Source organism: Hydra vulgaris, chromosome 03 (assembly GCF_038396675.1).
Source record: "Hydra vulgaris chromosome 03, alternate assembly HydraT2T_AEP".
NCBI lineage: Eukaryota > Metazoa > Cnidaria > Hydrozoa > Anthoathecata > Hydridae > Hydra > Hydra vulgaris.
The window spans coordinates 39,626,427-39,652,117 of NC_088922.1; the positions used below are offsets into that span (position 1 = coordinate 39,626,427).

Genomic DNA, 25,691 nt, shown 5'->3' on the forward strand with positions numbered 1-25,691 from the left:
CGAAAAAGCAAATTTTTTAAACATTCCGTTGTTATAAAATTTCCCAACAAGTTTTTAAAATTAGGTTTTGTAAAGACATTCATTTTTTTTAAACTAACGTTCAGTTAGTAACCGAAGAGCAGTTACATCACATATTACATAAAAAAGCTATTTATTTTTTATTCTATTTATTTACTGAAAGAAAAAATGAGGTAGCTAAAATAAACTGAAAATTATTTATATACTACTGCATTTAAAGCTTTAAAAGAAATTTTTTTTTCCTGTTTTTAATAAAAAATCAAAAGAAAAGTTAAAGAATAACAATAATTTTTGGGCACCCATACCGCTCCAGCGGTACTAAAACAGGTCTGGGCCAAGGATAGAACCTTAAGGAACCCCTGAAGTGACAGGATATGAAGAAGAGTGCTGTCCTTCAAGGACAACTTTAATACTACGATTGGTTAGGAAGGATTCAATAATCTTATGGATGCTACCTGATACACTGTAAGAAGAGAGCTTATGGAGAAGATCAGCAAGCCAAACTTTATCAAAAGCTTTAGAAATGTCAAAAGCGATGGCCTTAACCTCTCCACATCTATCTAATGCACGAGAAAACCTATCAATTATTACTGTTACCAAATCAGCTGTAGAATGAGAAGATCGAAATCCATATTGATAATCAGAAAGTAAGTTATTAGATTCAAGATGAGATGTTAAATTAATTAAAAGTTTATTAAAGACTCGAAAATCTAGCTTATGATAGAAAGAAGACTAATGGGATGGTAGTTAGACAAGTCAGATTGCTCTCCAGATAACAGATAGAAATAGATAACAGATGCCCCTTTCCAGCAGGCTAAAAAACAAGACACAGATAAGTAATTTTTAAATAATTTTGAAAGTATAGACAACAGCTCCAGAGAACACTTATGTAAGACTATAACAGGTATGTTGTCCAGACCACAAGCTGTAGAAGAGTCTAAGCAGGAAATCACTTTAGATACAGAAGCTGGAGTGATACGAATGTCAAGCAATGAATTAACCTGTTTGTCGGTTATATCAGGTAGAACACAACCAGTGGAATCAAAAGATGATATTGATGAAAAGTTCTTAGCAAACAGTTCAGCTTTGTCTTTAGGTGAGGTGACAAAATCTGAACCATACAAGAGAGATGGAACAACAGATTTGTCTTTTATTATAGATACTGTTAATGATTCTCCAGAAGTCACGAGAGCCTAATTTTTGAGATGAAATGCGAGATTTTGTGACCTGAAAATAGCAGCCTTTGGCGTCTGTTTTCTGGAGAATTGTTTTTTGATAGATGTGAAAGTAATGGTTACAGTTGGAAATTGCAGCAAAACAATGCGAGGAAAACCATGGAAAAGAGGCTTAACTTGGAATTGTCGATAGGGAATAAAAGATTCCATGCTAGGTTAAATCCAAGCAGTTACATAAGAAGCACATTTTTCAGCAGGAAGAGGAATAATTTCTACCCAAGGGGCATCACGAAGAAAGTCAAAGAAAGAGTCCCAGTCAGCTTTAAGGTAGTTGTAAGAGGTGCGATGATTATGGGAATTCTGATGATGAAGAAAAATGAGATAATATTTTTAGAGAGATCAAGCTGTGGTCAGAAGCACCTAAGGGTAAATGTGGAGAAACTAAGCACTGACTAGGATCAGAAACAAGACATAAGTCAAGTAGAGAAGGTAAATGATTCAGATTGACTGGAAAGCAATTTGGAAAATTGATCATTTGAGTTAGAGATTGAGAAAGGCAAAATTTGTGGGCATCAACGCCTGCAGAGTCACTGACACTAGAGCTAAGCTATTCAGTGTGATGAGCATTAAAGTCACCAACAACAACGATATTGGCTAAAGGATATAGAGAAAGGGCTCGGTCAATTTGATCAGAAATAACATCGAAAGGAGTCTTGAGATGAAGGAGATCGATATAGAACAAAAAAAAGGCGATAGAGCAAAGTGGTGCAAAATGAAAGCATATAAAGTTATAGTCATTGGATTCAAATCTAGTTTCCCGACAAATTGGTGAATTCTTATGAATGTAAATGCCCAGGCCAAGCATGTGACTATTGGAGTCTTTAGGAATTAAAGGAAGATAACCATTAACACTAAGATCACAGGATGAGATAGCTGAACTCAAATTAGCTTCACAAAGAGCAAATAGGTTTAGTCAACTTTGTAAGATATAAGTCTCCACAGAAGAAAAGTTACTTCGAAGACCACGAATATTTGTGAATGATAGATTTAGAAAACTTGGTGATGACAATGGTTTTTTGAGTTTTACAGTGTTTGGTACTTTAGTCATTTTTAAATTTGTTAAAGAACTTGACTCAAAGTACAGATAGTAATCAGTACACTATTTAATCGCCCAAGCAATTGCCTCATTACTATTAATAAACCATAAGCCATAACAAAGGGCTCTAAGTTTGGCCTCGACAATGCACACCAAAAGTATAAACAGGCACACCATCCATGTGCAACATGGCACTGTTAGTACTCTGATATTTTACAGCTGTTGATGAAATCAGCCTCTCTCAGACCTTCAACAGAGTTTGGGAAATCTGACCACCAGCCGGCCTCTGAACCATAAAACTGAGTTTTAGAGCTGTACCCTCATAAGGAGATAATAGAACGAGTTAAAACAGAGATACAAACAAAACTCATGCATTGAGTTAAGAAGGTCAAGCATTCAACATCCTAAACTGGAAACAATGTATTATAAATACATCTGCGCCAGTCTAATAGATGAAGAGGGGGTGCGAGGCTGGTTAACAGATAGAATCTGTTTACCCTTCAAGTCTTTGCCAAGCAGGCCTTCTACAAGACAGTAGCCGGACACATTTAATGTCTGCCCAAGATGAGTAATTTTATCAAGACACCATCTCTAGTCTTTACTCAACCAAGAGCCCCTAGACAGTGGGTGTTTTAAGTTGGAGTTGGCTTCTCCTAGCCTTTGCCTAAAAAAACCTATCCTATAAGGCAGCAGGACATGAAGCAGGCTGTACTGGGTTACATGTTACCAGTAGCAGGATAACCTGTCCTGACTTGCTTGACCTAACCTGCTTGCTTGCAGCCTTTTTGGAATTGAAAATGTTTTAAAATAGTAATAATAATTAAAAAAACTGCTGCCTCTACTTTGTTACTATTTTTTAATTTCTTTGTTATTAATATTAATATACATGTATAATTTTTTTTTTAATTTATTTAATCATTACAAGATATGCGTGTTTAATAAATGGTTAAATTATACCACACAGCTTTTTTTTGTAGTAATGACACATCTGAAAAAAAGTATTTGTGATATCAAACATAACTGTTATTAATGAATAATCTTCATCTGTTTTGTTCACTTTTAATGCATCATACTTTACATAGTTTGCTAATTTCAGTTCCTTTTTCTTAATTGCGTGTTTAAGTTTACTTTTTCAAATTTTCTTAAATGTTTTAAATTAATTAAATTATGATTAAATGTTTTTTTCTTAATTGCTTTTATTTTTATTAAGATCTTACTCGATCTTTCTTGTTTAACTTTGGTTCTAGTTTTTTCAAGATTTTTACAAGATTTCTTTTGCTTTTTTTAATTCACAAGTTTCACAAAAGTCTTACTAATAATTCCATTTTAAAGAAATGTCATTTTTCTTAATTTTTTTTTTTTTGAAAAAACTTTATTTTCAAGAAAAAAACTAATTGGTTTTTTAATCCAATAAATAATTATTAGGTTTGTATTATTAAACATTTTTATTAATATCATGAGTTACCCAGATGGTTAGGCCTTTATAAGTAAACTAATAAAGTTAACAAAAGGCTTTTGTTATCAAGAGAGTTGTACTTGTAAAAAATATGAAAGAAATTATTATATTTTAGAAATAGGAATGCATAAGAAGCTGAATTTTACTGCAACATACTACTTTATGATTTAGTAGAATTTCTAAAACATATTGCTGCAACAAATTACTGCAGCATTACCTGAAAAAATCACTGGAACAAATTACTGCAGCATTACTAATATAATTGACTGGAACATATTACTAGTAAAAAAACTGCTGTGATGTAATGCTGGAAAAAATTAACAACAAAATGTAAATGTAATGTAAATTGATTTTCTAATACATAAATTATCATGAAATTTTTGTTTTCTGATTTTCATAAACTATTTATGGTGACTTAATAATGAATGGAAATTTTGAGTGTTTCACTTGATTATATTTAATCTTACTAGAATTATTTTTGGATAAAAATAGTTTTTTTTTTTAAAAACTGCTGTGACTTATTTCTGGAACAAATTAACTTTTGTTTTTTATGACACTCATCATTAGGTATCATTTATCAATCACTCATCAGATATATATTCACTATCATAATAATCATTTTTTTCATCATCATTGTTGTCATCATCATCATTGTCATTATCATCATCATTATTACCATTATCACTTTTTTTCTTTTGGCACTAATTATTTAAAAATTTTCCAACCCATATACATCAACACTACTAACTACAGCTTCAAACAAAAAACATAATCAGTATGCTTTTTAAAAAGTTCATATAAAAAAAAAAATATAAAATTCATATATAAAAAGTTCATATAGATAATAAAAAAAGTTCATATAGATAATAAAAAAAGTTCATATAGATAATAAAAAAATTTTCCGTTGTACTGTTGTTATTAAAACAATTGACTTGTAAAAGATAAAAACAACTTAAATAAAAAATTCACCTAATGTAGTGTGACATAATATTATAACTTTTATTAAATAAAATGATGAACTATATTGTGAAGAAAATTTGCTATAGATGCTACAAATATGCTTTTTAAGCAAAGGGATTATAGCAACTAAAATTTTATGCAATGATATAATGATTAATGACAACACTTTTACTGAGTCTTTTACTTTACACTTACTTGGATTATATTTCATTACTGACCATTCATGCAAACCATATATACAATCAATTACCAATAGGCAGATTTAATTACCAATACGCAGACTTAATTAACCAGTAACTTAATAATAGTAAAGTAAAGTAATAACCAAAATCTTTGACGTGCAAACTATATATACATATATATAATTATCATAAATACCTTATATATAATTACCAAAAGGTAGATTTAATTAACCAGTAATTTCCAACACACAGAACTAATTACAGACATATATAGAATATTTAAAAAAATATACGCAGTTTTTTGCTCTGGTTTTCTTGATATTTTCTTCTTTTTGAATAGACATAGCAACTTTTACCTTTTCTCTAGTTTAGTTAGTGACATTAATTAACATTAGAAAAACAATAAATAAACTAATAAATAAATAAACTAATAAATTTGTACACTTAAAAAACATTCAATTTATTTTAAATAAAATTAACAATAACTCAATTATTTTTGCATATTTATGAATCAATTAAATTATGCACAATGTGCAAAATTTAATTCTGATTCATAAATATGCAAAAGTGAATGTTGCTAACCTAAGTTATTTTGGTCTATTTGTCATTAATTTTATTATGGTAAATTTCAAATTGAAATTTAACTTGACTGCAATAATATACTTTTCTTCTTTTTTTTTTACATAGTATTACTTGGTTTGTTACCATTTTTACTTATCCAAAGAAAAAAAAATTACAAAAAATAATTAAACTAACTATGGTCTCTTTACTTTTATGTTTTTTAGTTACTTTAAAAAAAAAATTATTCATTTAAAAATCTAGGCTTTAGGTTAATAAATAGGCTTTAGTTTAGACTAAAGTTTTATAATTTCTTATAATAAATGCATAGATTTGACTTTAGGTTAGACTAAAGTTTTATAATTTCTTATAATAAAGGCATAGATTTGGCTTTAGGTTAGACTAAAGTTTTATAATTTCTTATAATAAATGCATAATTTCTTATAAAAGATGCGCAGATTTACTTATTGATTATGTAAACACTTTATTTCTAACATGGATGACAATTGCCTGATTTTTTTCCTAATTTTTAAAATTACAGTTATACTAAAATTTAGACCCTCCAATTAAGAAGCCCTCTGAATTAAATAAGTAACCAAAACTTTAAATCTTTTTACAATTAGCTTTTACTATTAGCAAAACATAAACTATTAAGGAAAAGAAAAAAATATACATTTTTTTGACAGTTAAAAAAACATAAATTGTTAAGAAAAAAGAACAAAATATATTTTTTCGACAAAATTTGTTTACAAACAATACATATTCTTATATATAAAAAAGATCAAACAATTTTTTTTTGAAATAAAACATTTAACAAACATATTTTTATTATTTACATTTATTATACATATATACAAAATAATAAATCAAAATATATAAAGAAAAGTTTATATTTACAAAAAATGTTTAACTACATCTTTAATGATTAGATTAACAAACTACATCTTTAAATGAGTAGATTAACAAACTACAAAAATACTAGTTATAGATGTAGTGTTATATTTTCCCACAACTCCTTTTCTCATTTCTGCTTTCTAAGGGGGCCACTTTCCCAATGAAAAAATAAAATAAAATAAAAAGGAAGGGGCCCCAAATTTGTACCCACACCCAATTTGCCTTATAGGATTATCCTTCTATTTGATAAATTTAAAATAAAAAAAAGCAAATAATATGATAAAAGTAGTAAAGTCATAACATATAACATAACATATAACATAACATATAACATAACATATAACATAACATATAACATAACATATAACATAACATATAACATAACATATAACATAACATATAACATAACATATAACATAACATATAACATAACATATAACATAACATATAACATAACATATAACATAACATATAACATAACATATAACATAACATATAACATAACATATAACATAACATATAACATAACATATAACATAACATATAGCATAACACATAACATAACACATAACATAACATATAAACACTATAAATCAATTGTTGCTGCTACTGATGTTACTGCTGTTTTTATAGTACAAATAAACTAATGCTGCTTAAAACTTTGTTATTAAATCCTTAATATTTTAAGTTAAGGATTTTTTTTTTTTTAAATATAAACAAACAATAAAAGTTATAAACTTTTTAAAAAAATAAACAATAATTTTTTGATTGTTATTTTTATATAAGTAATAATACTGAACTAAATAATTTAGTCAGTCAAAAAAAAAAATTTACTATCTAAAATAACAAAACATAAGTTGTTAAAAAATGGAATGTGACTAACTTAAACCAAAAAAAATATCATTACTAATACAATTGGTACTTAGTGATTATTTACACCATGGCTTAATACATTTTATACAAAAAAAAACAACGGATTAACAGACTATAATTAAAATCATTTATTGCCTGACATTTTCTTTATTTTAGTTTTCTACCTATTAGTATATTACATAGATAATTTAATTAGGTCAAAATATTATAAAATATATATAGATTAATAAAGATATAGTAGAACCCTACCAAAAGGTTAAGGTCATAAATAGACCATTTAAGGTCATGTGCAAATAAACTCTGTTTAAAAAGCACATACTTATAGTAAAACAGCTAAATTTTACATGTACATATAGTAAGTGCAATACATATAGTAAGTACATATAGTAAGTACAACATCTTATTAAAGGGAATGATTTAACTTATTTTGAGCAACAATATTTTTATTAACTTAAAATAAACAACAAATCTTATATAATAAATAAAAAAATCATATAAAATTTTGATATCATCAAATAAAATTAAATGCTTTGTCTTTGTAATTTCATTAAAAATATTGAATAAAAAAGTTATAATGCATTTAAAGTTTAACATACATTGGCAGCTTGTCATTATTATCTTCATATATCAACAGAAAAATACAAACTACAGTTTTACAACAACTAAGCAACAAATGAAACCAATTTTTTTCAAAATACTACATACTTATGTATAATTGTATAACTTTATTACTTTAAAATAAATACAACCAAATAAACTAATAAAATACAACCTATTAGTTAAAAAAATACAACATATTAAATTTAGAAAATACAACCTATTAAACTAAAGGTAAAAAGATACATTATAAAATAATTACTTACCAAAAAATTAAAAACCTACGACATGTGATTAGCTGTGGCACTAAAAATAAAAATACAAAATCAAATATCCAATTTTAAACAATTTGAACAAAATAATTTGTTGAATCAACCAATAAAAAGCATATTTAAAGTTTAAAGTTTTTAAAAGAAAAGTAAACTTTATATATTGGCGATAATTTAACAAACTACAAGTTAGATTTTATAAAGTTTATTTTACAGTAACTGTACTAAATATTTAGATTCATGTAAAACATATTCGAACATCTAACATAAAATTATATAAAACCAACAAAAAATAAAAAACCACTTATATTATTAAAATAAAGTCATCATCAGGTTCTTTAGATATAAACAGCATGTTAAGATATAATTTTAATATGCCATCCACAAAATAGAACATTACCTAACACCTTAAAAAAATGAACTTTAGTTATTCCAATTTAGTAATTCTTTTATTTTGAATATACAATTGAGATAATTGTGGTTTCAATTATGTTTAATTTAATTTAAATTTTATATTCAAAATAAAAGAATCCCACAAAATGTGGGAGTGAATTCCATTGCATTATAATTATTTACTAAAATGCTGCTACAGCTCGTTGTCTACAGATAAGGAGGTAAAGGTTTGCTACCCCTTTTAAGCAAGAGAAAGAAAAAAGAAGAAAACATTATTACTTTGTGCTAAATTTAGCACTTTTATTTAGTTTAGCCTATATGTTAATATTTTTTGCCAGAGCTTATCATTATTATTATTATTATTAAATTTTTGCTGGATTGTGATTACTAGCATCATCAGCTTGTGAAATTACACCAAATTTTTGAACGTTAGAAACAGTTTAAAATTAACTGATGTCAGCAATTGAGGGCTTATTTCTTTTTTATGCAAAAATGGAAAAAATGAATTTAGTTTTAACAAGCTGCCTATTTACTAAATTAATTTTGCCATTCAAAGGGGAACATTGGTACCTCTGTGTTTCAAAAGCTTCACGCACTTTATGATCAAATTTTTGTTTCCACTTTAATTATTTTATTGTTCTTCCACTTTATTTCTTCTGAGCAAAACTTACTATGGATGGCTATTGCAGACTGGTAATGTTTTCACTTGTTTAAACTTTTTATATGTTATTGAGTTCAAATCCTTATTTATAGTTTTGTTTTGCCTGCATATCTCTTTGATTATTTGCATTCAATTAAATAAGTTTCAGGTTGACTGTTATATGGCAATTTTTGTTCAATCCCCACCACATCCCTGGTAGCACTGTGCTTAACTTGTTTCTCCATGCAGTGGCTTTGTTCGTCAAAGTTCGTGTTTCGGAGTTATAGAGTCAAGAAAGGGTGGTAACCACATTTAAATTAGCCTCCTTGACTGTAGTGGCCTTCGTAGCCTTATGGAGGTGAAATAAAAAAAAAATATATATATATAGTTTTTTTGTTTGATGTTGGTAATGTTCTTAAATTATTATTTGATTTAAAGACCTTTCTTTAGCCAGCTTTCCAAAATATTTTTTTGATTTTTGAAATAATGATGGTATCCACCATAAAAATACAGTATGGAGATTAATAGAATCTGATTGAATTTTGTTGATTTTTATAGACTGATTTTCTACAATTTCGTTAGCAATATGTGTTAGCTGGCATATGTTGTACCCATTTTCATTAAATATTTGAATAAGGAAATTATTCTCATTTTGTAAATATAAGTCACTGCATATAGAATAAGCCCTGTGAACGTAACCTTTAAATATTGCGTTTAAAATCTTGGAGTCATGATTTGAGTGAGGTTTATTTTGAATATTTTTAATGAACTCCTTTCTGTAAACTTAAGTGTTATTTATTATAGTTAAATCGAGGAATTTCAGAGTTTCATTTTTAATTTTATTTGTTTATTGTATTGCAGGGTGTTGTTTTTTAAAGATAATTAGGAATTATTCTGCTTCTAGAGTGATAGAAAATCTAGCCTGGCTTTGTCAATATATTGGATTTTAAATCAAGTAAAAAGATTTAATGTGATTGCAATTTTGAAAGCGTTTTTTTAATGATATTTTCAAAAAGATTCTGCTAGTACAACCACAAATAAAGTTCTATATGACCCAAATTCTCCAATTCATGGAATTCTCCAATTCTCCGAATAATTCTTCCACAAGAAGTAACAACAGTGTAAACAAAGCTCTATAAGTTGTCTTTTTTCTGATATAGTAAGCTTGGTGGAATGTTTGTATAAATCATCTTTATTTAATTGGTCTATAGGAACTAAAGTGGCTTATTTTAGTGGAATTGATGGGCACAGGTTTATTGCATTAAATGAAACTTGAACTTGGTTTTTGTCAATCTCTAAATTTTCTTTACAAATAAAATCAAAAGGATTTTTTAGATGTGTTTAATATTTATTAAGACAGGTTGTTTTATATATATATATATAATATATATATATATATATATATATATATATATATATATGTGTGTGTGTGTGTGTATATATATATATATATATATATATATATATATATATATATATATATATATATATATATATATATATATATATACATATATATATATATACATATATAAAAATATACATATAAAAATACATTAAGACAGGTTGTTTTATATATATATATATATATATATATATATATATATATATATATATATATATATATATATATATATATATATATATATATATATATATATATATATATATATATATATATATATATATATATATATATATATATATAATATATATATATAAATCTAATATAAGAAGTTTTTTGATTATTTAAATAAACTAAGTTGAAAACACAAAAAATTTAAGTTAAAAAGAAAGTTCTTAATAATGCTAACATTCAAAAATTGTTTATATTATTTTAAAATTTAAACTAATTAGAAAAATTGTTTTGTTGACATATTTATTATTACTATTATTTTTGTTAACTCTATTATATATTAATTTTTTAGTTACCAGTTCACTCTATTGTTGTTAGCTTCCAGTTAACTCTATTGTTGTTAGTTTCCAGTAAAATGTGTGCTATAATCTTTTTAAATTATATTTGATTTGATTCAATATTTTATGAGTTTCTTGGTTTTGTTGTAAATTAATTATATCTAAAATAAAAATGTTCAGGTGGATTTAACGTTGGATGTAGAAAAAGCTCTACCCATCTCAATTCAAAAGCATCTAGTCAAAATGGAAGAGTCAATTTATCCTAATGTATATAAATCAAAAAGTCTTTGGTCTTTTTGGTCATTTGAATCTCCTTCCACAAATATAAAATCAAAGGTATATATTGTTTTAAACACTCTAAACATTTATAAACATTAAATTTTTAAGAGATTGTTTTGGCACAGATATAATTAACAATTACACAGCAGTGGCTGCATAATGAGGCATTTATAAGATTGGTACTTCTTGCTTAGAGTACTGCTGCTTACATTACAGTTTAATAATTTTGTTACAATATTTTTGTAAGTTTTAGATAGAAAAATTAGTAAGTGACCGGGGTTGATATTTGTCTGGGATTGATAAAATATAGCCAAGGCGGGGTTTAAGACCATGGCAGCATAAACATTTTTCATCCTAAAGTGTTTTTTTATTCAAAATTCATGTTATATTTTGCGGAAGCTTTTATACTGTCTGGAATAAAAGTTTGGAAGCTTTTATTCCCTCTCTTCAATTTCAAATCAAGCCTACTTCTACTCAACATTTTTCACCGTTTTGAGCAGTTGCTTTATTAAACAGTAATCATTTTTTTCATCGTTTTTACAAGAACATCTTTCTTAAAAACAAATGTCTTTTTATTATTCCAAGAAGCCAATGTAAAAAGGTCCTGTCTGATGTTAAGCTCTGTTATTTGCACTTTACTAAATCTGTTTTATTGTCTTATTATCTATCTTATTTCAGATGTTAGGTTTTAGAAGTCTTAAACAATGTCATTAAATAAAATAAGTCTAACATTTATTCTTCCCAGAATAAGGCAGAGTTATTTGCAAAGAAATCTTTCTCTAATTTGACTCTTGAATATAATGGCTGTTCTCTTCCTGTCAGTTAAACAGATTAATCCATTGTTTAAGATCCAAATCATTCTGGCTTCCAATGCTAAATTTAATTCTCAATTAAATACTTCTACAGTTTGTGCTCCAGACAAGATTTTCGTCAAAGTCTTTAAAAAGTGTTCTCCAGAACTCTTTTCAATTTTTGCTAAACTTTTAAAAAGTGCTAAATAAGTGGTTCCAATTTTTCAAAACTCTAGAAAACACTTTGACCTCTCCAATTATCCTACAATTAGTCTTCACTCTGTTATTAGTTTCTTTATATAAAGTTTTTAAGATTATTAAATTATTTCTTTCTAACTGCAGTATTAAAGTTATTCTTGAAGGCCTACACTCTTCTTTTATTTTAAGTAACTTTAAGGGTACCACAAGGTTCTATCTTTGCTCCTGTATTGTTTCTTATCTACAAAAATGATCTTCATGAAAATTTTACATCTTAAGTGGCTCTATTTGCTGATGATTCAACTTTATAATTATGTCTTGACAATTAATCTTTACTTTTTGGTTGCTTAGAACAAGTAACCAAAAACCTGTTTTTAATTTGATCTCTCTTCTGTAACAGCCTAAGGCTTGCAGTGGCTTGTGGGTTTCAATTTGGGACTTAAAATCCACAATTTTTTTTAATTTGTTATAATATTTTTGTAAGCTTTAGACAAGAATTAGTAAGCAATCGGCAGTTAAAAATATTGGAATATTGTTGCCATTGCGATATTGACGAATAACAACCCTCTTACTCTCAGACAAAGTCTAAAAGCACTTGTAAGCACATTGTAAATGTAGTTAGACCTGCTTTATCTGCCAAGCTAATTTATAAAAAGACACTAAATGCGTTTTTTATCAGCTTCTGATAAAAAACAGTTCAAAAAATACTTAGGCTTATACATGTATTTTCGTTTATGGAATATTTTTGCATACAATGTAGAAACATAAAGATAAAAAAAACTGATGTTTCAAAACAATCAGCATTGGCCAATGGTTACCAAGACCGATGCCATTTCCAATGTATATATATATATGTATATATATATATATATATATATATATATATATATATATATATATATATATATGTTTGTGTGTGTGTGTGTGTGTGTGTGTGTGTGTGTTTGTGTGTGTGTGTGTGTGTGTGTGTGTGTGTGTGTGTGTGTGTGTGTGTGTGTTTATATTTATATATTTATATATAAAATATATATATATATATATATATATATATATATATATATATATATATATATATATATATATATATATATATATATATATATATATATATATATATATATATATATATATATATATGTAAATTATGTTAGTGTATTTTACAAATAGAGTGCTCAATGTTCTTTAAGAACAGAACAATAATAAATTAGTAAAAAACACTTATCTAACTTTTATCTTCTACTTTAAGTTTCACCATTGCTGGATCATCAGGAAGAGTTACTAAATCTCAAAAAAAATTCAATTTATAGAAAAAAATATTTTACAGGAAGTTATAGATTATTTTAAAAAAATTTTTAATTTTTATATTTTTTGTTAACAGGAAGTTACAGAAAGTAATTATTAAATAATTTTCTTTGGTTGGGGATAGTTTAATTTGGTCATTTGTTTTTATAATTTTTTAAGAGGTATTTATTTTCATGCCTACATTTAGAAATTAATTCAGATTTTTTATTTAATAAATTTTCTTGATTTAAATGAGTAACTATTTCAAATTTTTCTTGCAAACATAGCTTACATTTTTTTGAAATGTTATTATAGGCAGGGGCAGATTTTAGAATAGACCATTGTAAATAAAAATTTTTATTTTTTCTTTTAAATCCCAAATATATTTTGACAGCATAGTCTCTTTTGAATATTTTTTGTGTTTAAATGATTGTTTGTGGTTGGCATAACGTTTTTTCCATTCCCCCTTGGTTAAGCCAATATATTGTTTATCAGGGTTATTTTGTGAGGAAACAATGCACTTGTAAATTATATTTTTCAAAAGGCATTTTCTATTTAGAGGGCAATCTATTTTTTGTTTACAATTACAATAATCAGTGTTTTTTTCTTTTATATGTTCATTTTTATTAATTAACGCGTAGTTGTGGCCTTTTATAATTCTTTCTAAATTTTTTGTACAACTATAACTTACTTTAATGGTATTTCTGTTAAAAATCTTATGTAATTTATTAGAGGGAGGAAAATGTTTGTCTACTAATTTTAGAAAAATTTTACCTATATTTGTTGAAACATTTTTGCTGTACGTTGAACCAAATGTTTCTATTTCTATTATGCTTTTTTGGAAATTTCTTTTCAAATTTTAGCTCAAAATTTTGAAAGCCACTTTTTTTAAGGGAATCTTCATAAATGCGTTTAGAGGAGTTAAAAATATTTTCATTAGAAGAGTTTTGGTTTAGCCTATTTAAAATTAGGTTTACATCAGTGGAAAAACACCACTGATGTTATAGATTGGTTTTCTAAAATTAACAATAAAAATGAATGCACATTTATACAATTTGATATTATTGATTTTTACCCCTCAATTACAGCAGAAATTTTAGATAAAACAATAGAATTTGGAAAATCCCATTTAGAAATTACTGAGGACACTATCCGTATAATTAAGCACTGCAGAAAAAATTTACTCTATTTTGATAAGGAAACGTGGAAGAAAAAAACCATGCACGAATGCTTTGATGTAACAATGGGAAGTTACGACGGAGCAGAAATTTACGAATTTGTAGGTTTATACATTTTAAATACCCCAGCTAAAATAATACAAATTAATCAATTAGGGCTTTATCGCGACGACGGTTTAATATTAATGCATAAAAAATCAGGGCAACAACTCGATAAAATTACAAAAAATATTATTAAAGTTTTTAAAAATATTGGCTTCCAAATTGAAATAAATATAAATTTAAAAATAGTGAATTTTCTTGATGTCACATTTAACCTCTCAGAAAGTTCCTATAAGCCCTACAAAAAACCTAATGATGAATTATTGTATATTAATGTGAATTCGAACCATCCCCCTCAAATTCTAAAACAAATTCCAATTTCAATTAACAATAGGCTAAACCAATACTCTTCTAATGAAAATATTTTTAACTCCTCTAAACGCGTTTATGAAGATGCCCTTAAAAAAAGTGGCTTTCAAAATTTTGAGCTAAAATTTGAAAAGAAATTTCCAAAAAAGCATAATAGAAATAGAAACATTTGGTTCAACGTACAGCAAAAATGTTTCAACAAATATAGGTAAAATTTTTCTAAAATTAGTAGACAAACATTTTCCTCCCTCTAATAAATTACATAAGATTTTTAACAGAAATACCATTAAAGTAAGTTATAGTTGTACAAAAAATTTAGAAAGAATTATAAAAGGCCACAACTACGCGTTAATTAATAAAAATGAACATATAAAAGAAAAAAACACTGATTATTGTAATTGTAAACAAAAAATAGATTGCCCTCTAAATAGAAAATGCCTTTTGAAAAATATAATTTACAAGTGCATTGTTTCCTCACAAAATAACCCTGATAAACAATATATTGGCTTAACCAAGGGGGAATGGAAAAAACGTTATGCCAACCACAAACAATCATTTAAACACAAAAAATATTCAAAAGAGACTATGCTGTCAAAATATATTTGGGATTTAAAAGAAAAAATAAAAATTTTTATTTACAATGGTCTATTCTAAAATCTGCCCCTGCCTATAATAACATTTCCAAAAAATGTATGCTATTTTTTTTGAGATTTAGTAACTCTTTTTTTTTTTTTTTTTTTTTTTTAAAAATCTTCGCTTCCAACAAGGCTGCAAGCAGCCACTAATTAAAGTTGGAAGTTAGTGTAAGAGAAAAGATGAAGATTGTAGAGCAAGATAACGATTGACGGACGACTTAAAAGATTGCAAATTATATGAATCAGGAAAGCAAGATGAAGGAAGCGAATTCCAAAGAGCTGATGTTCGAGGAAAAAAACTAGACGAATAAGCGTTTTTGGAGCACTTAGGAACAGTCACAGAAAAAGGATGACACTTAATTGAATGACGAGTAACACGAGAATGAATTTTAGTAGATGGCACAAGAGACGCTAGCTCTTTAGAGCAGTGTCCATTATAGTATTTGTAGAAAAGAGAAAGAGAAGCAACATTACGACGATGTGATAACGGTTGAAGGTTGGCTGCAAGAGCAGGTCCAACTATGTTTACAATGCGTTTTTGCACCTTGTCTAAAAGAGAAAGGGCATCATTAGAAGATCCGCCCCAGATATGGCAACAGTATTCCATACAAGGCCGGATTTGAGATTTATAGAGATAGAGAATAGAATCCAGAGTAAGAAAGTGGCGAGCTCGATAAAGAGATGCAACCTTAGCAGATGCTAATTTTGCAACCGATTTGATATATGGTTTCCAAGAAAGATTGGAAGTAAGAGTTAATCCTAGAAGATGAAGAGTAGGTGACTCATCGAGTACATCACCGTTCATAAATATAGGAAGATCTAAATTATTGCGATAACGATTGGCTGAAAAAAATTGAGTTTTATCTGAATTAAAGTTCACCAGCCACTGTGAGCCCCATGCTGTAGCGGAAGTGAGATCCTTTTCAAGCTCAAATGCCCCCTCCAAGCAATCAGAGGGTGTTGGTTTCTTATCACGACAAGAATAAATGGTAGTATCATCAGCAAACAATGCCACCTTAGATGTGAGAATATCTGGAAGATCGTTAATGTAAATTAAAAAGAGTATAGGGCCAAGGATAGAACCTTGAGGAACCCCTGAAGTTACAGAATAAGAAGAAGAGTGTTGTCCATCGAGGACAACTTTTATGCTACGATTGAAAAGGAAGGATTCAATGATCTTGAAGATGTTGCCGGATACACCATAAGAAGAAAGCTTATGGAGAAGACCAGCATGCCAAACTTTATCAAACGCTTTTGAAATGTCAAGAGCGATGGCCTTAACCTCTCCACCTTCATCTAATGCACGATAAAACCTATCAGTTATTACTGTTAGCAAATCAGCTGTAGAACAAGAAGATCGAAATCCATATTGATGGTCAGAAAGTAAGTGATTAGATTCAAGATGAGAAATTAAGTGTTTGTTAATTAAAGATTCAAAAACCTTGCTTATGATAGGAAGAAGACTTATGGGGCGTTAGTTAGACGAATCAGATCGCTCCCCAGAATTTTTGAAGATAGGGATAACAGATGCTGCTTTCCAGCAGGCTGGAAAACAAGACTCTGATAAGCACTTGTTGAATTGTTTTGAGAGTATAGACGACAGCTCCGGAGAACACTTCTGCAAGACAATAACAGGTATGTTGTCTGGGCCACAAGCTGTAGAAGAGTCTAAGTAGGAAATCACTTTAGATACAGATGCTGGAGTGATATGAATGTCAAGCAATGGATCAACCTGTTTGTTGGCAATATCAGGTAGAACGCAATTAGTGGAATCAAGAGATGATATTGATGAAAAGTTTTTAGCAAACAGTTCGGCTTTGTCTTTAGGTGAGGTGACAAAGTCTGAACCATACAAGAGAGGTGGAATTATAGATTTGCCCTTATTATTGATATTATTAAAGATTCTCCAGAAGTCACGAGAGCCTTTTTTTTGAGATGAGATACGAGATTTCATGACCTGAGAATAGCGGGTTTTGGCGTTAGACAAAACCTTTTTACAGTTGTTTCTAGCAGTAATAAACAGACGTCTGTTTTCTGGAGAATTGTTTTGCTGATAGATATGGAAGTAATGGTTTCGATTGGCAATCGCAGCAGCACAGTGTGAGGAAAACCATGGAGGAGAGTGAGGCTTGACCTAGAATCGTCGAGAGGGATGATCCAGCAATGGTGAAACTTAAAGTAGAAGATAAAAGTTAGATAAGTGCTTTTTACTAATTTATATATATATATATATATATATATATATATATATATATATATATATATATATATATATATATGTATATATATGTATATATTACGGTTGAGCTTTTACCGACTTTTAAATTTACCGGTAAAACGGTAAAAAAATCAAAGTTTACCGGTAAAATCGGTAAAAAATAAAAAGGCATAAACAGAAGACCATAAAATGCAGTAATAAACAAATAAAACACATTAATGTTAGTTTTGAGATTCATTTTTGGATAAAAAATGAGCTTTGAGAAAACAAAGTGTATTAAGTAAGTCGTCACTCATTCTGGATCGAATTTTTGTCACAAATAATCTAGCGGCAGAAAAGGCTCGCTCAGATTCTAGTGCATTGAACAAAAGTTCAAGGTTTGCAGTTCTCTTTCTGGTCGCTTCATAGACCAACATTTCTTTTGAAATGGCCTTGAAATCTATTTTAAATTGTGTCGCTGTTTTTTGGCCGAATGCTGAATTGCTTCCTCAAGTTCCTCCTCAAGAGAAAGTGGATTTTCGTCAAGAGTTTCTGAGCCATGCAATTCTTGAATAAACTCCAGGTCGTCTGGATTTGTTGGAAAAAGCCTAGACAGCAAGTTTTTGGCGGTCTTTTGAAGTACAGACTTCGGAGGCATTTTGAAAACTTTATGCTCTTCAATGTCGGACAAGCATTCTAGATTGGAAAGATATCTGTACAAGCTTACAAGATTGCTCTGCCTTCTCTCTTCAAAACGTCTCAAAATTGCACTCTTCATTGCGATGCAAAGAGGTGAATCTTGTTGTTTCAGCCTGTTCACAAGAAGCTTGAAAATTTCTTCAGCAGTAAGAAGAGTTGCATTTTGTCGGCAAAGTGCTTCTGCTGCTAATTTGACTGGTTCAAGAGCAGCAACAATGTCGGATAAAATGTCTTCTTCATCATCACTGCAAATCAAATGTGGAGAAATGTCCTTCAATACTTTTTTGATTGAATATTTGACTTTGAGGAACTGTTGAATCAATGACAGCAGACTGTTCCATCTTGTTCTGCAGTCAAGAATAAGTGGAACCTCTTTTCCGTGCTCTTTCTTAATTTCTTCTTGAAGGACGTCATTTTTGACGGGCGATTTTCAAAATAACTTGACAAATTTTCTGACTTTTGTGATGACAGATTGCAAGTGAACTTTCACTTCCGGAATGGGAATGTTTTCATCCATGGCGGCACCAAGAAAACTGACTTCGGTGTCAGATTCAGATTCGTCACTGCTGACTTCATCGTCGTCGCTTGTTTCTTCAAATGAGTTTTGTTGGATTTGTTGAGAAGGCTTCTCGTACAGCACTTCTTGAACGGCCAAGTGCATTCCGTGGGTATAACAAGTTTGATGCTCGGTTGGAACCAGTTTTTCGAACTTAACCATCATGGAAGCTCCGTCAGTAACTGAGCAGACAATGCTGTCGCCTAGTTTCAACCCAAATTCTGCCACTTTTTCAATGACAACAGCTGCAGCTTTTTCAGCCGGCCGAGATCCGGAAATTCGAGTCAAGCCCAGATTCCAGTGATTGTTTTTTTGATGAATATTAATATTCATGTACCTTCGATTTTTCAAAGAAGTGTACTCATCCAGTGTAACTGAAAAGCGTTTTCCCATTGTCACTAAAGAATTGAAAGTGTTTTTAAGGTCATTCCTTACGCCAGTTGCAAACTTTTTAACTGACTGGATTGCTTGTTTGTGATTTTTTGGGAAATCATAACCTTTTTCAGACATTGCAGATCGAATGAAAGAGCTGTTAACAATGGCATTGAAACTAAATCCATCCAGTGCTGTAAGTCTTAAAATCACTTCTTCAATTGATTGCTTTTGAAAAAAAGTTGAAATCTTAGGCCTTTGTTTCCAAGTGTCCAACATTTTGCCAAAACGCAAATCAAATTTAGTGATAAAGACCACAATAAATATGAATGATGAAGACTTTGCAATGACATCACAAATGGCAGTCGCTTTTTTGTAACGGTGTAAAAGAAAGAAAAAAGAATCATCTAGAAAAAAACAAAAACTATTAAAAGTAAAAAAGAAAAATATATATATATATATTAAAGAATAAATGAAAGGATTAACAAAATTAGGCCAAAAGAAAAAAAAAGAATAAAAAATGTCAATCAAATACAACAAAAAGATATCTTTAAATTAAAATGTATGAAAAAAAAAAGTTAAACGCTAAACAAAGTTAAGAAAAATATGGAATGTTTTTATAAATTCGAAAAGTCGAAGGTGTAACAAAAATATATACTTTTTAAAATTTATTTCTATGTTTAAATGTTGTGTAATTTTATTTTTTCTGTGATTTTGTCCCTATTTTTATGCTTTTTAGTTTTATGATATATGTTTTGTTTTGTGTGTGTGTGTGTGTTTGTGTGTTTGTATTGTGTTTTAATGTTCCTGATTTTCTCGTTTGTTGACTTTTCCTATACATTTTTACCCACCTAATCTATTTTTATCTGTTAGTTGGAGATTTTAATTATTTTATATTAGAGTGTGATGTGTTTATTTCAAGATTTTTGGATTATTATTGTAACGGTTGTATTCTAGTAGTATTGATTATAGTTGTTAGTATTATTATTATTTTTATTTTTTATATTCAGTCTAGTTTTTCTTTATTTTTTTTTTTTTTTTTTTTTTTTTTTTTTTTTTTTTATAATTTTTTTTATATAAAAAAAAAAATAGGATTTAATTATTATTTTTTTTAATTTTTATATATGTTAAGTATTTAAAACTATTTAATTCTTTCTGTTTATTTTAGTTAATTGGTTTTATTTAGTGTAAATTTATAAATATTATACTCAATATATTATTTTTTATAATTATAGTGTTATCATTATTATTAATTCATTGTTCATCATTTTTATTATTATTTGTGTTAAAAAATATTTTTTTATATCAACTTATAGGTATTTTACTTAATATTAGTTTTATAACTATTTGTAAATGACCGTGGATGTAATATCGTTTTCCAAAATACATTGATTGATAAATAAGTCACAAGAAAGTAGAAACGTTTTTCTTAAAGTGTTTAGACAAAACTAAACCAACAAAATCACTTTTCAAGCATAACAAACAACAGCTTTGTTGACAGGAAAATGAAAATTAAATTTTTAATTTATCATCCTTTTTATTAGGTTTACAAAAAAATGAAATAAAGTTAGATTAGGTTAGTTTATAGTTTACTTGCCTTTTAATCACCCTTAGCGACAATAACCCCTATACATATTCTTGGCATTCTACTTAATGACTTATCCAATTTGTCGAAGTTAATTTTATGCCACTAACTAATTAGTTTTTTCCACATCTTATGCATCATTAGGTATTAGTTTTTGATATTACTTTTAATTCCTCGCATAAAAATCTGATAGGAAAAAGATCTTGTGATTGGGGAGGCTAAATCATTTTAATTAATATTTGATCGTTCTCAAACTCAGTCAAATAACATTTTTTGAAAAATATGTTTTAGATTTAAGCTTCAAGTCATTTTCTTCTGAAAAAATAAATAGTTTCCCATTCACATCTTTCCGAAGGTGTAGCATAATTTTTAAAGTGTACAAGTAAACTACTTTTGTCATTACTCCTTCTATTTTCACAAAGTCACCTGTGACATTCTAACCAAAACAACCCTACACCTTAACACTACATCCCCTATGTTTTACAGTCAATAATACAAACAGTTTTATCATAAATTCAAATTTTTTTTTTTCTCCAGACTATATTATCTTGAAACCGAAGACTTAAAACTTTGACACGTCGGTCCGCGTTTACAGTCATTGATGGTCCATTTTTTATGTAGTTTTAAGCATTTTTATTATTCTTATGATTTTTATCAAAGCATTTTAACCAAAATACTTTTAAATTATCTAATAATGCAAACATCAACATAAAAAATACAACATTTAAAAAAAGTTAATGCCATTCGAATAATTATGAACGGTAGTGTGTGTCTTTGTATATATACATATATATATATATATATATATATATATATATATATATATATATATATATATATATATATATATATATATATATATATATATATATATATATATATATATATATATATATATATATATATATATATATATATATATGTATATACACACACAGTATTGGACAAAACGAGTGCAACCAAATAATGCTAATTTAGTTTCTTTATATAAAAGTGCTGCATTTTTTCAATTTACAGAAATAACTATGTAACATGTAAAAGTTCTTCAAGTTTTATTCATCACAAAATTCATTATTTGTACACGAAAATTAACAAATTAATCAAAAGTATTAAAAAAAGTTGATTTCCTTCCGGACAAAACAAGTGCAACTCGACAAAATGTTGACCAAGCTGTATTTCGCTATCAATATTTATTATTTCAATATTGAAAAACCCATTTTATTGTCATATTCCATTCAGCATGAGGTAACATAACATCTTTCAGGATATTTTTATACAAAAACGGTTCATTATTCCATCAATTCGATGTATTAGATCTAGACCGTTAGCAGAAAAACACCCCCAGACCATTACATTTCCTCCACCATGTTTCACGGTATTATGGCAGTAATGTATACTGACGCGTTTTCCGGCCGATCGACGTACATGGCAAATGCCATCGCTCCCAATGATGTTGATCTTCGATTTATCACTAAATAGGACAGTTCACCTGTTCTGCACATTCCAGTCAATATGAGAATTAGCAAACAGGAGTCTTTTCTTCTGGTTTTTTAGTGAAATCAGCGGTTTCTTTGCAGGGCGTCGAGAAAACAATCCGGCTTCAACAGCACGTCGTCTGGTTGTTTGGTCCAATACAGGCAGCTCTAATTGCTTTTGTATCTCGAATGATGATATCCAGGGATCCTTCTTGACGGATCTGACGATCATAGAATCCTCTCTAGAAATGGTGGAACGCGGCCTTCCACCTTTGTTATCTGCTGCCAACTTCTCCGTAGAACGATACTTGGAAAATAGTCTTGATACGGTCCATTTTTTCACGCAATATTTATCACAAATACTTTTATTACATGTCGATTTACATGTCTCTTATATAGTAAAATGAACCTGTGTGAACATGTTCTGGAAGATTCTAGATGCTTCTTTTCGATGCTTCTGGAAGCTTCTGGATGCTTCTGAATGTTTCTGGATATTTCTGGATGCTACTGTATGCTTCTAGATGTTTCTTCTGGAAACTTCTGGAAGCTTCTGCATGCTTCTGGAAACTTCTGGAAGCTTCTGCATGCTTCTGGAAACTTCTGGATACTTTCTTTAATTATTAAAAAACTTCCGTGACGTTGACACGTACCAGACTTAAGAAAATGAAACAAACCAAAAAAGTTGCACTTGTTTTGTCCGCTGCAAAATGGCACTTGTCAACAAATTCTGCCTGTGTGCTGTCAGCTGATTGCTCATGTCATGGCATGCTATGACTCCAGACTCCTGAACTGTTTGCTGTGGTAGTATAGTTCGTTTCGTTTTTAAGACATGTAAAATTAGGAACACTTTTTAGCATTGTTCGATGTTGGTTGCAAATGCTTTGTCCAATACTGTATATATATATATATATATATATAGAGAGAGAGAGAGAGAGAGAGAGAGAGAGAGAGAGAGAGAGAGAGAGAGAGAGAGAGAGAGAGAGAGAGAGAGAGAGAGAGAGAGAGAGAGAGAGAGAGAAAGAGAGAGAGAGAGAGAGAGAGACTAAACAAATCTAGGGATAGGCGCAGTGGAGTGTAAATACATCGAGAAGGGTTTAATTAGGGTTAAATTAAAAAAAAAACGCTTCTCAAAGTTATTTTATCTATTGGTCTATTGGCACTTTTTTTTTTTTTTTACATTAAAAATTTAGTTATATTTAAGTGATTGTAATTTTTTTTTTTACTTTAGACTAAATTGTTTTCAAAATACATAAATTAATTTTAATTATAAATTATTATTTTTTGTTAATTTTCATTTAAAAAAAAATTAAATTTAAGTCATTTTTTAACGTACAAATAGAGTGATATATATCAGTCGAATAGACTATATCCTATAGACTATATAGTCTATAGGATATAGTCTATTCGCACGCATGTGCGAATAGACTCATGCTTTCATTTATTAGATGATATTTTTTAAAATGTTTCAGTTTTAAAATTTTGTTTTAACTTTTAGAACAATATTAAAAACATTAAAAAAGAACAGATCGAACTTGAAGAAAATATACACAAGTTAAGCAGAAGGATAAAAGCTATCGAGGCGCAAAACAATCGAATAGAAGAACTGTTGAATGGTATTATTAATCATATTAACATCAATGAATAAACATTTCTATAGCTTCCGAATTTTTGTATCTGTAAATTGTACATTGTATCTTGTACATGTTGGACTAACTTATTTTATTTTTACTTTTATTTATGTGTAGTATCTTTATAATTATTCAATATGTATATATAACAACAAAGGGGTAAATATATAAAAAAGAAATTACTATTTAAAAGTACGTGCGTTTATAGATTTATTATGTTTTTGTCTAGTTCTAGGCGAAAATTAAAATGTTATATTTTTATAAATTTAAAACAAAATATTATTTCTTTAACTTGATTTACAAAAGCTTAAGAACAATAAGGATCTTCTAAAAAATCTTTAATTAATTTGTTTTATGTTAAAAAAGCAACATTTACAAACAGTCTAATAGATTTTTGGATTTCGTGTGATATCTAACTATATATAGTTATAATGCGTGTGTGTGTTTGTGTGTTTATAATATATATATATATATATATATATATATATATATATATATATATATATATATATATATATATATATATATATATATATATATATATATATATATATATCTATATATATATATATATATATATATATATATATATATATATTAATTAGGGTGGAGTGAATTTTAGTTTTTTTTACAATTCGTTTAGCCTGGGTGTGCAAAAGTTGTCTATTCATTTCAGAAATACTCTGGAAAAATATCAGTGATCTAGGAAATTATCTTGAGTTGCCTCAAGACCTTTAAAATTTTAATGGGTCCCTAATATTATGTAAAAAAAAAATTTTCAAAAGTATGTCATGTTGGATCTTAAAAGAAGCAAAATTTTATAAAAATTTCAAAAATTACAATTATTTTATAAAAAAATTATTATTTAAGATTTTTTTGAAATTATAATTAAAAAAAAATAAACTTTTTTCATTTTTAGTTTAAAAGGTCATTTTTTCTGCAATAAACTATAAAATAACAATTTTTTTTTTAAAAATAATTGTTATTTTTGAAATTTTTATAAAATTTTGCTTATTTTGAGACCCAACATGACATACTTTTGGAAAACTTTTTTTTACATAATATTAGGGACCCATTAAGATTTTAAAGGTCTTGAGGCACCTCAAGATAATTTCCTAGAGCATTGATATTTTTCCAGACTATTTCTGAAATGAATAGACAACTTTTGCACACCCAGGCTAAACGAATTGTAAAAAAAACTAAAATTCACTCCACCCTAATATATATATACAGTGGCGAAGGAAGGTTTTTAAGTGTTTGAAATAACCAACTTTTAAACAAAAAGAATATTCCAAATTTTTTTACGTTCATATGTATGACAAAAAGATTTTTCACAAAAAAAAATTACTGTAATAGGAGAATGGGAACAAGAAACCCTAAT

At 28.0% G+C, this 25,691-nt stretch overlaps 1 protein-coding gene across 4 annotated transcripts in view; it reads left to right on the forward strand.

Annotated features, from left to right (window-relative positions):
* The window catches only part of LOC101236772 (transient receptor potential cation channel subfamily A member 1), a 101,480-nt gene extending 76,978 nt beyond the window's left edge, over positions 1–24,502 (forward strand). For all 4 annotated transcript variants that reach the window (XR_010637563.1, XM_065793174.1, XM_065793175.1 and 1 more), the window contains exons 19-20: positions 11,206–11,361; positions 24,178–24,502. Coding sequence is in view for 3 of the 4 variants with exons in the window: in XM_065793174.1 (XP_065649246.1) it covers positions 11,206–11,361; positions 24,178–24,327 (306 nt within the window). In the remaining variant the exon portion in view is untranslated. The remainder of the gene's footprint in view (positions 1–11,205; positions 11,362–24,177) is intronic.
* The last annotated feature ends 1,189 nt before the right edge of the window (positions 24,503–25,691 follow it).